This window comes from Schistocerca nitens, chromosome 5 (genome assembly GCF_023898315.1).
Source record: "Schistocerca nitens isolate TAMUIC-IGC-003100 chromosome 5, iqSchNite1.1, whole genome shotgun sequence".
NCBI classification, from domain to species: domain Eukaryota; kingdom Metazoa; phylum Arthropoda; class Insecta; order Orthoptera; family Acrididae; genus Schistocerca; species Schistocerca nitens.
Genome location: NC_064618.1, coordinates 27,391,920 through 27,404,198, shown reverse-complemented (window position 1 = coordinate 27,404,198; position 12,279 = coordinate 27,391,920). Strand labels below are relative to the sequence as shown.

The following is a 12,279-nucleotide window of genomic DNA, read 5'->3' as shown; positions in this document are numbered from 1 at the left end:
TCAGTGTTAACAGCTGCAGTTAATCATTTTGTTTCAGATATATCATTGTAACCAAGTGAGTATTAAGCTATCAGCAGCAGATAAAAAGAGCCATATAATATAACTGCACAAGCAACAGCGTTTTTAAGGTAGTAGCTTTCCTTGTAATTGTCTTTATTAAATTTAGTTGGCATACGCATGGAAAGCATTATGTCATGAAGTGATGCATGCAGTTTACAGGTTAAGTTTGTTTAATTTTGTTGTAATGTAGGCCAATACTTTGACTTGTTCTGCATCCCTGAGAACTCTTCTTCTTGATGGGATCTACAGAACATGACACATTTTCATTCTTTACACTCCACTTCAACTTTCATAATGAGGTATGTGTGTGGCCAAAAGTAAACAGAGGTCTGTTCCATGCATGCCCATTCTAAATGTACAGGATAAGAAGCTCCATCCCAAATGTTTCTCCAGAACATTTTTGCAGGATGGCCTTTGAAATATCCCATTATCACAACCCCACATGCCATTTGGTCATATCAGATTTCCACTGCAAATTATGTGCTGTGAATGAGACTGCCACACTCCATGCAAGTTTAGACTCCCAATGCAATTGACCCTATTCTGAGGTAATAACAGCATTGACTCAACAGGGACATTTTTTATCTGGTGAATGTATATAATTTTTGCTTTTCGATTATTATCTTGTTGTTGATATTCAAATTTGATTTAGGTTCTGGGGAAAGATATTTGGTCTTGAAAAGAATTACATCATTGCTGAGGTGGAGCTAACAGAAGAGGAGACTACGCAACGCATTGAGGTACTTTACTTAAGCTGCCCTATACTAAACATACACATGATTTTAGTTCGTTAATTTTCGGAAAATAATTATGCGCACTTCTTAATTCACTGTTGTCCATTTATTCATTCATTTACATGTTTCATAGGTCCTATAATAATGGGTAAACTAAAAGACGTGGAAAAGTCAGAGAATAAGGTAGAGATGGAGATGCATCTACTAAATATTGTTGTTCCTCTATGATACAATCGAAAGTCTGGTATGGAATTGATACATCTGAAGCAACATATCAGTATTCAGCACAGCTGCTGCCAAAGATAGCATGGTGCATTGGCAGGTTGGAGGCACACGTGAATGAAAGTGAGTCCTTTTTAAGCTGTGTGAAGTGGAATGGAGATGGTTCACCTGTGGGTGTTGACAGCACTTGCTAGAGGAGCAACAGGCAGAATGAGGCAGGTCACGGCTGATAGTGTGGCTGGGAGAGAGTCCTTGACAGGGGAACAAGAAGGGGCCTTAGTGCCTGCTGCCCACACGGCAGAATGCCAAACAAAGCAATTATTTGTGGCCCGTGGAACTTGTTTGTGACTTTTCTGAAGAAATTGTGGTGAGGACCATTGTATTACTCAATGAGTCTATTCCTGTGATAAACTCCTGCTAGGGCCCGTATGCGAACCACACCGGTGTCTGATGTGTGCAGCAATCGGAGTAGTGTGGCTGTTAGCTGTATCAACAGTATCAACAAGCAGCCAGATATTACTCAGAAAAATTTTTCTGGAGCACCCAAGCTGCTAGATTGCCATATTCGAATAGCATCCTTGGCTGTAGTGGGGAGGGAGTTAGTCTGCACATAAGCCATGTTTACATTTAGTGATTTGGCTGTTTCCTCTTCGTTTACACTTCTCACATCAAATGAAAACAAAACTGATTTCTTTGGTTGGGAGCTATGAACTGAATTAAAATACATTCACATAATTATGGAAGGCTAACAAATGTTATTAGTTTCAGTTTACTGATTTTATTTTATTCCCACATTTTTGGCAGTCAATCATCTTGCAGAACAATGAAGTTATTTTTGTCAGTTGGCTAAATAAATGTGGCTTTTATTAATCTTTTCCACAGAGGCAGTCAGTTAATTAGAAATGAAGTGTTTCATTCTGCACTATTGGCTTTTTTAACTGTTCATTGAATTTCAAGTGCACATTTTCATTTTCTGGCACATATGGCATCTGAGATAACACAGTACTAGTACTCCAAGAAAATTTGCACCCTGAAAACTGTACTGAAATCTTAATATCAGGTTGGGGCTTACTTCGTTATGAATCTGGACACATGAATGTGCACTTTAAGCTGAACTATGCGTTTCAATATGATGTACAAAATTCCAATGCTCTTGGAGTATCCTATTTCGTTTAAGACATCATGTAAGGTCTCTTAATATTATACAGTTTGTGATCAGATGTATCCAGACACCTTCAAAAATATACGATTTTCATATAGAGGTGCATTGCGCTGCCACCTACTGCCAGGTACTCCATATCAGTGACCTCAGTAGCCATCAGACATCATGAGAAAGTAGAATGGGGTGCTCCGCAGAACTCATGGACTTAGAATGTGGTCAGTTAATTGGGTGTCACTTATATCATACATCTGTACACAAGATTTCCACACTCCTAAACGTTCCTAGGTCCACTGTTTCCGATGTGATAGTGAAGTGGAAACATGAAGGGACACATATAGCACAAAAGTGTATAGGCTGACCTTGTCTGTTGACTGACAGAGACTGCCGATAGGTGAAGAGGGTCATAATGTGTAATAGGTAGATATCTAGCCAGACCATCATATAGGAATTCCAAACTGCATCAGGATCCACTGCAAGTACTATGACAGTTAGACAGGAGGTGAGAAAACTTGGATTTCGTAGTCAAGTGATTGCTCGTAAGCCACACATCATGCTGATAAATGCCAAACAATGCATTGCTTGGTGTAAGGAGTGTAAACATTGGACAACTGAACAGCAGAAAACAATTGTGCGGAGTGATGAATCACAGTACACAATGTGGCGATCCGATGGCAGAGTGTGGGTATGCCCGGTGCACGTCATCTGCCAGCATGTGTAGTGTCAACAGTAAAATTCGGAGGTGGTGGTGTTATGGTGTGGTCATGTTTTTCATGGAGGCGTCTTGCACCCCTTGTTGTTTTGTGTGGCACTATCACAGCACATTCCTACAGTGATGTTTTAAGCACCTTCTTGCTTCCCACTGTTGAAGAGCAATTTGGGGAAGGCGACTGCATCTTTCAACACGATCAAGCACCTGTTCATAATGCACAGCCTGTAGCAGAGTGGTTACATGACAGTAACATCCCTATAATGGACTGGCCTGCATGGAGTCCTGACCTGAACCTTTAGAGCACCTTTGGTATGTTTTGGAATGCTGACTTCATGCGAGGCCTAACTGACTGACATCGATACCTCTCCTCAATGTAGCACTATGTTAAGAATGGGCTGCCATTCCCCAAGAAACCTTCCAGCACCTGATTGAATGTGTGCCTGTGAGAGTGGAAGCTGTTATCAAGGCTAAGGGTGGGCCAACACCATAGTCAGTTCCAGCATTACCGATGGGGGGCTCCACGAACTTGTAACTCATTTTCAGCCAGGTGTCCGGATACTTTTGATCACATAGTGTCTATGTATGAACATATTGGCTTCCTACGTCATCGTAGCTGCCGATGCACAGTAACGCCTATTTTCTGGTGCACTCTGGCAACTGCTGAAATGAAGCTTTTTCTATCAGGTCATGGGAAAATATTGTGAATGTTGCTTTAAAAAGCATAAGTTTCAAAGTAAATTTCCTTTCACACAAGATGAATTATGTTATGCGTGCGAATGTGCAATGAATTTCTTAAATCAAAGAGCATTTGACTCTCATTTAAAACTTAACACATTGAGAATTAGCCACTTAGAAGAATTTTGAGCCCAGAAGACCAGACATTAATGTCATTATTTAAAATTTTACTGGCACATTTGTGTGAAGTATCTTAATGTGTAACACACGCAAAAAAAGACCAATATTATATGTGAAAGCTTAATTTTTTCTCATAGCTACACTATGAACATTAATGTAAATCATTAATTGTTTCTATTTGTATGTTCACATTACTTAACAGTGATGTTGTTGTTGGCTGATTACGTCACGTGTCCTTTGCTCTAAATATCAGTGGTTAGCGATATTACGTGACATAAGCTATGACTGGCTTACAAATGTTCATTTCAATCTCTATTTCAATGCTTCAGAAACTAACATGCCTTTTCAAATCTATACTTTCGTAATATGAATACAAAAATATGCAGTGTATTGTAATATGAAAATACTCAGCATAAAAGTTGCTGCGCATCACAGATCTTTCCAAAACTTTTTTTTGTCAAGTTCTTTCATTCTCTGAAGTTCCATACTGGTGTACAAAACCTTAATCATTTGTAGGATTTATATTTTTACAGCTCCAGGGGAAAGTACAGGGTGATTGAAAAAGAATACCACAACTTTAAAAATGTGTATTTAATGAAAGAAACATAATATAACCTTCTGTTATACATCATTACAAAGAGTATTTAAAAAGGTTTTTTTTCACTCAAAAACAAGTTCAGAGATGTTCAATATGGCCCCCTCCAGACACACGAGCAATATCAACCCGATACTCCAACTCGTTCCACACTCTCTGTAGCATATCAGGCGTAACAGTTTGGATAGCTGCTGTTATTTCTCATTTCAAATCATCAATGGTGGCTGGGAGAGGTGGCCGAAATACCATATCCTTAACATACCCCCATAAGAAAAAATCGCAGGGGGTAAGATCAGGGCTTCTTGGATGCCAGTGATGAAGTGCTCTGTCACGGGTTACCTGGTGGCCGATCCATCGCCTCGGGTAGTTGACGTTCAGGTAGGACTCTCCATACAGTTGATTGTGGAATTTGCAGCTCTCTGCTAGCTCTGCGAGTCGATTTTCCTGGGCTGCGAACAAATGCTTGCTGGATGCGTGCTACATTTTCATCACTCGTTCTCGGCCGTCCAGAACTTTTCCCTTTGCACAAACACCCATTCTCTGTAAACTGTTTATACCAACGTTTAATACACCACCTATCAGGAGGTTTAACACCATACTTCGTTCGAAATGCACGCTGAACAACTGTCGTCGATTCACTTCTGCCGTACTCAATAACACAAAAAGCTTTCTGTTGAGCGGTCGCCATCTTAGCATCAACTGACACTGACGCCTAGTCAACAGCGCCTCAAGCAAACAAATGTACAACTAAATGAAACTTTATAGCTCCCTTAATTTGCCGACAGATAGTGCTTAGCTCTACCTTTTGTCGTTGCAGAGTTTTAAATTCCTAAAGTTGTGGTATTCTTTTTGAATCACCCTGTATATTGTCACTTATCATGGAAAAAGTGTATTTTTCACCTTGGAAGAAGGGTATTTTCACATGGCAAAAAGTGCGTTTTTGACTGAGAAATCAGGGAAAAATCCGGGATTTTTTTTTTCCTTGTCTATGTATACACCTTGAAGAAGGAGGCACAGGGCAGAGAGTGGGGGGTTAGGGGATGGGGCAGCTGGGAGGTTCAGCTGTCTCTTGGCTGCAATTTGATGGTGACCATTTGCGCTGACAGATGGCGTGTTGGTTGTCATGTCCAAGTAGAAAGCAGCAGATATTGCAGCTTAGTCTACTTTGACAGGAGTGGTTCAGGTGATAATGGGAGGACATATGGGACTGATTGTGCATCTATGTCCATTGCAGAAATATGGGCCATGAGACCAGGGATTGAGAGCAGGGTTGGATTAGAAATGGACAAGAATATCACATAGATTCTGTGAGAGGCAGAATATCACTGTGGGAGGAATGGGGAGGACAGTGGTTAGTCTATTACTCATTTCAGGGCATGACAAGAGGTAGTCAAAACCCTGGTGGAAAATGTGATTCAGTTGCTCTAATACAGGGTGGTACTGAGACGTGAGAGGAGTTCTCCATTGTGGCCGAACATTACATATGTGGGAGTTGATAGGTGACTGAGAGACAAAGGCATGAGAGATCAGTTTCTGGAAAAGATTAGGAGGACAATTATGATACGTGAAGGCCTCAGTGAGCCTGTCGGCATATTTGGAGATGGACTGCTTGTAACTAAACACATGACGACCATTGGTGGCTAGGCTGTATAGAAGGAATTTCATGGTATAGAATGGGTCACAGCTGTCAAAAGTGGAGGTATTGTTGGTGGTTGGTAGATTTGATATGGATGGAGATACTGATGTAGCCATCCTTGTGGAGGTCGATACCATGGATGGTAGCTTGTTGGATTGAGGAGGATCACGTGGAGCAAATGGGGGAGAAGGTGCTGAAATTTTCGAGGAATGTGGATAGGGTGTGCTCACCCTCGATTCAGATCATGGGTATGTCATCAGTGAATCTGAACCAGATGAGGGGTTTGGGATTCTGGATGGTTAGGAAGGATTCCTGTATATTGTCCATGAATAGTTTGGCATAGTATAGTGTCATCTGGATGCCCATTACTGTTCCTTTAATTTGTTTGTAGGCAATACCTTCAAACGTGAAGTAATTGTGGGTGAGTGCATAGCTCAGAATGGTGATAAAGAAGAAGATTGCTGGCCTGGAGTCAGTCCGACATAGGGAAAGATAGTGTTCAATAGCAGCAAGGCCGTGGGCATTGGAGATGTCAATGGAGAGGAAGGTGGCATCAAAGGGACAAGCAGGGTGCTAGATGCTGAAGGAACAGGAACTGTGGAGAGTTGGAGCAGAAAATGGTGGATGTCTTTTATATAAGAGGGTATACTACAGGTAATATGCTGCAGGTGTTGATCCACTCCCTGCACTCATACATTCCTCCTGAAGTCCATAAACCCAACCCCCCAGGATGCCCCATTGTGGCCAGTTGCTGTGCCCTCACTGAGAGAATCTCTTTTTTTTGTGGATCTACATCTTCAACCTATTACTTGTAACATGCGCTCCTATATAAAACACATATGGGATATATATGAGGTACATTAGTTGAGTGTGCCACTCTGTGCCACTGGTGTTCTCAGCACTGATGCTTGATGGTACACACTGTTTGTCCAATGTATGTCTTGCTACATTACAACGGAACCTGAAATACCCCAGCCTTCTGCAAACCAAGGTTATTGAAGACACTCCCCAATAAAGCCCGTGTTTTATTGGATGTGCAAAAGACAGCTCTTACATAGTGCTTTATCAGTATGTGCCTGAATTTTCCTCATAGTGCTCCAGTGCACAATATAAAGGCTGTGGTTGCTTCATCCTCCATGATTTCTTCCTTCTTCAAAGGTTGCACTGTAGTGGTGGGATGAAGGGTGCACTTAATCAGCCATTTTGAGTATCCATTTTTTTGTAACACAGTTCTGAGGTGTTCCAGTTCCTGGGGCAGACTCTCTGCATCTGAGATGGTATGTGCCCATTTCAGTACCCCATTCTTCTGCAAAGGGTGGTGACAGGTGTCTACATGTAAATACAGGTCAGTGTGTGTTTTCTTCCAATACGAAAATGGTTCAAATGGCTCTGAGCACTATTGGACTTAACTTCTGAGGTCATCATCCCCTTCAAATACACATTGTGTCCCAGAGTGCCATCAGGTCTTCTCTTGACATGACATCCAGAAATGGCTTTCTTCTTATGTTGTCTCCATAGTGAACCTGATGTTGGGATGTATGGAGTTCAGATGTACAAGGAAGTCGAGGTGTTTGTCCCTTCCATGGAGCCAGATGACAAATGTATCATCCACATAATGGAAAAAACTAGTGAGTTTCCATTTGGATGAAGCCAGGGCTTCTTCCTTGAAGTGCTCCATATGCAAATTCACAACCACTGGCAAGTGTGGGATGCCCTTTGCAACTTCCTCTGTTTGCTCAAAGTGTCCTCTATTAAACAGAAAATATGTGGAGATTAGGATGTATCCAAATGATCGGTGGTCTTCATGTCAGATTTCTGATTAACAAGTTCTAGTAATTCATGTAGAGGCTCCGTGGTGAATAACTAAATGGTTTCAAGACTAACCATGATATCTGAGTCCTTCAGCCTGAAGTTGGTGATGTCTTTCACAAAATCCTAAGAATTGCCTGTGTGATGTGGACATTTATCTGCATAAGGACTTAGTATCTCTGTTAGCTATGTTGCCACCAAATACATAGGAGCTCTGATGTTGCTGTCAGTGGGGTATTATGGTATCCCATATATGTGGATTTTGGGGAGTCTGTAAAGTCTTGGTAGTACAGGTCCTTGTGCTGCTAATTTCTTCATGGCCTGCGTTGAGATCTCTGATTCCTTGAGAAGTGCCTTGGTCTTGGACTTCCAAATACTGGGATAGTGTCTTTAGAGAAGCCATCAAAATTAGCACCTCAGCTAATCTTCTCAATCAGGACTGCCTCAGCAAGACTTGGGAACCAGCACCAGGTCTAATTATAAGATCCTCAGCAAGGGCAATGGTCTGGTGATGAGGGCAGACAAAGGAGCTACATTGATGCTGCCACAGATGCTGATGAAAGTGTCTCTATGACTGCTGATAAATGCCCTCAGGCATGAACCACAGTGGGAACAGCTTGCAGTGGGAGGGAATATAAGTCAGACATGCACCCTCACAAGCTCAGTTCATTGGCACAACTGACAATAACAACATGCTTCATAGCTGAAATATTGTGCGTGTTGGACACTGTGGACTAGCAGTACACCTGTGGATTGTTCAATCATGTATGATAAATAACTCCACAGATGATCAAGATATTGAAAGAATGTATGACCACATAAAAGAACTTTTTAAGTTGGTTGAGAGAGATAATAATCTAATTGTGATAGGATAATATAATTTGGTAATAATAAAAAGAAGAGTTTTTGAAATAATAGGAGATCATGGACTGTTGGAAAGGAAACAAAGGGGGAACTCTCTGGTAGAGGCTGCAGAGAGTGGCCATGCGATTAGAGGTGCCATGTCACAAATCAGGTGGCCATTCCCGCCGGAGGTTCGAGTCCTCCCTCGGGCATGGGTGTGGGTGTTGTCTTTAGTGTAAGTTAGTTTAATTAGTGTGTAAGTCTAGGGACCAATGACCAGAGCAGTTTGGTCCCACAGGAATTCACACACATTTGAACATTTGATTTTTCTCTGGTATAATTTTGGACAGAGCACAACTTAATCATTGCAAGCATTTGGTTTAAAAATGAAGAAAAAACCTTCTGAATATGGTTGATGCCAGGAGACACTGAAAGATTTTAGATATGTTGAATGATGGTAACACAGAATTTATAAATCAGATGTTAAATTGCAAAACACTTCTGGGGGCAGATGGGAAGAGTAGTTATGCCCCATCAGTTAAATCTTTAGAAATTCCAAAAATGTAGTAAATTCTTGAGATGGAATTAGAATAAATTGAAAGACCCAGGGATTGTTGAAAATTTCAAAGTGAGCATTAGGCAACAATTGACTGAGACAGTGGAAAAGAATACAACAGAAGACAAATGGGCATGCTTGAGGGATGAATTAGTGAAGGCAGCAGAGGATCAAATATGCAAAAAGACAAGCCCCAGTAAAATTCCTTTGGTAACATGTGAGATATTGTATTTAATTGATGGAAAGAGAAAATGTAAAAATGCAGCAAATGCAGCAGGCAAAAAAGAATACAGACATTTAAAAAATGAGGCTGACTGAAAGTGCAAAATGGTAGTGTAGCAATGGTTAGACTACAAATTCAAAGCTGTAGAAAAACGCTTGACTGTAAAAAAATTTTTGGAGAAAAGAGAAGAAGCTATATGAATATCAAGAGCTCAGGTGGTTAAGTTAATACTAAGCAAAGAAGAGAAGGCTGAAAAGTGAAAGGAATATATAGAAAGAGAAGTAGCTTTTTTTCAAAATAGCTGTTTTCTTCTAACTTAAATATGTAAAAATTCTAGAAGTAACTATCATAGATTACCAGTTTGATTAGATTTGTGCTAGTCCTAAATTGCTAGTCCTAAGTTGCTATACTTCACAGAAGTAGCTAGCAGTGGCTGCTTCTGCGTGTCAGTGTGTACTCAAAGCATGAATGAATGCTTTATAACAATGAGAAACCTGATGATAACATTATGCAAAGTGAAGAGAGAGTAGATGAAAATGATAAAATGAGTTGTGATACTATGAACTGAACCTGACAGAGCACTCAACGTCCAACAAGGCACCTGCAATAGCCGAGATTCCAAAAGAATTATTGGACATCTACATTTATACAGTGCTAACTTGAAACTTTGTAATAAAGCTTCCTTCTGATAGTTTGTGTGAATATCTTTAAGTGTATGCTAGTACAGATTTTTCAGCAACTATGTGATGCTCTCCCATGACTCAGACGAACGTATGGACATATGTGTTTCTGTTTTCCGTTTACATTCAGTATCCCCTGTTAGTCCTATTTGATGTAGGTCCCACACACTGGAGCAATATTCTAGAGTAGGCCACACAAGTGTTTTGTATTCAGTCTCCTTTGTAGTGGGATTGCATTTCCCTGATATTCTACTAATCAACTCCCATCTGTCACCTGTTTTATCTGTGACTGTGAGATTACATGATCATTCCATTTCATATTCCTGCAACTAGTTACACCTAGGTATTGTATCAACTTACCAATTCCACCTGTGACTAAATGATATTGTAGTCATTGGATACTACTTTTTTGCTTTGTTTACCATTCTTTTCACCTCTTGGAAATCATATTAACATCTAAGAGAATATTTGTGTGCCTTCTTTCTTACAGTACTTCATTATAGATAACTTAATCAGAGGTTACTATTATATTTTCTCTAAGCTTATTAATGTACAGCATACACACTTTCCTGGGGAATACCTAAAGTTACTTGTCTTCTGAATCAATGATAACGTGCTGTGTCCTGCCCACCAAGAAATCTTCAGCCCAGTCACAAATCTTGCTCAGTACAGCATACGATCATACTTTCAATAGTAAGCATAGTTGTGGCAGAGAGTCAATTACCTTTTAGAAATGAAGGAATACTGCACCTGTCTGACTGCCTTGATCCATGGCTTTCAGAATGTCATTTGAGAAAAGAGTGAATCGGGTTTCATATGACCAGTATGTTCTGAGTATATGCTGGTTGGCATAGAGGAAGTCCTTCTGTTCAAGATACTTCATTCATTTGGATTTGGAATATGTTGTAAGATACTACAGCAAATTGATGTCAAGAATATTGGTTGTAGTCTTGTGGATCCCTTCTTATAAATGAGTATGATCTGGGCTCTCTTCTAACCACTGGACATTGTATTAATTTTTTTTTCTTTTTCTTTTTTTTTCAATTTATTATGGTTAATAGAGGGACTGACTGAGCCAAACATTCAATATATAATCTAATAGGAAGACTATTAGGACCAGGTGCTTTGCTTGATTTTAATGAGTATTGAGATCTTTGGGAACACCCACCATTACAAAACTATTCCACCTAGTATCCTTGGTTACAACATTCACAAAATACTCCAAAACTAGAAAGTGCTGACAGGCATGAGCATTATTAGACCATCAGTTTAATAAATCATGGTCAAAATATATTGTTGTTGTTGTTGTGGTCTTCAGTCCTGAGACTGGTTTGATGCAGCTCTCCATGCTACTCTATCCTGTGCAAGTTTCATCATTTCCCAGTACCTACTGCAGCCTACATCCTTCTGAATCTGTTTAGTGTATTCATCTCTTGGTCTCCCTCTACGATTATTACCCACCACGCTGCCCTCCAGTACTAAATTGGTGATCCCTTGACGCCTCAGAACATGTCCTACCAACCGATCCCTTCTTTTAGTCAAGTTGTGCCACAAACTTGTCTTCTCCCCAATCCTATTCCGTACCTACTCATTAGTTATGTGTTCTACCCATCTAATCTTCAGCATTCTTCTGTAGCACCACATTTCGAAAGCTTCTATTCTCTTCTTGTCCAGACTATTTATCGTCCATGTTTCACTTCCATACAAGGCCACACTCCATACAAAAACTTTCAGAAACGACTTCCTGACACTTAAATCTATGCTCGATGTTAACAAATTTCTCTTCTTCAGAAACGCTTTCCTTGCCACTGCCAGTCTATATTTTATATCCTCTTTACTTTGACCATCATCAGTTATTTTGCTCCCCAAATAGGAAAACCCCTTTACTACTTTAAGTGTCTCATTTCCTAATCTAATTCCCTCAGCATCACCTGATTTAATTTGACTACATTCCATTATCCTCATTTTGCTTTTGTTGATGTTCATCTTATATCCTCCTTTCAAGACACTGTCCATTCTGTTCAACTGCTCTTCCAAGTCCTTTGCTGTCTCCGATAGAATTACAATGTCATCGGCGAACCTCAAAGTTTTTATTTCTTCTCCATGGATTTTAATACCTACTCCAAATTTTTCTTTTTTTCCTTCACTGGTTGCTCAATATACAGATTGAACAACATCGGGGAGAGGCTACAACC

The 12,279-nt window shown here is 40.2% G+C and overlaps 1 protein-coding gene across 1 annotated transcript in view; it reads left to right on the top strand.

The window, feature by feature from the left end:
- Positions 1-12,279, top strand: part of LOC126259534 (radial spoke head protein 4 homolog A) — a 241,921-nt gene that overhangs the window by 44,996 nt on the left and 184,646 nt on the right. The window contains exon 2 of the mRNA XM_049956409.1: positions 713-800. Within this exon, the coding sequence (XP_049812366.1) occupies positions 713-800 (88 nt within the window). The remainder of the gene's footprint in view (positions 1-712; positions 801-12,279) is intronic.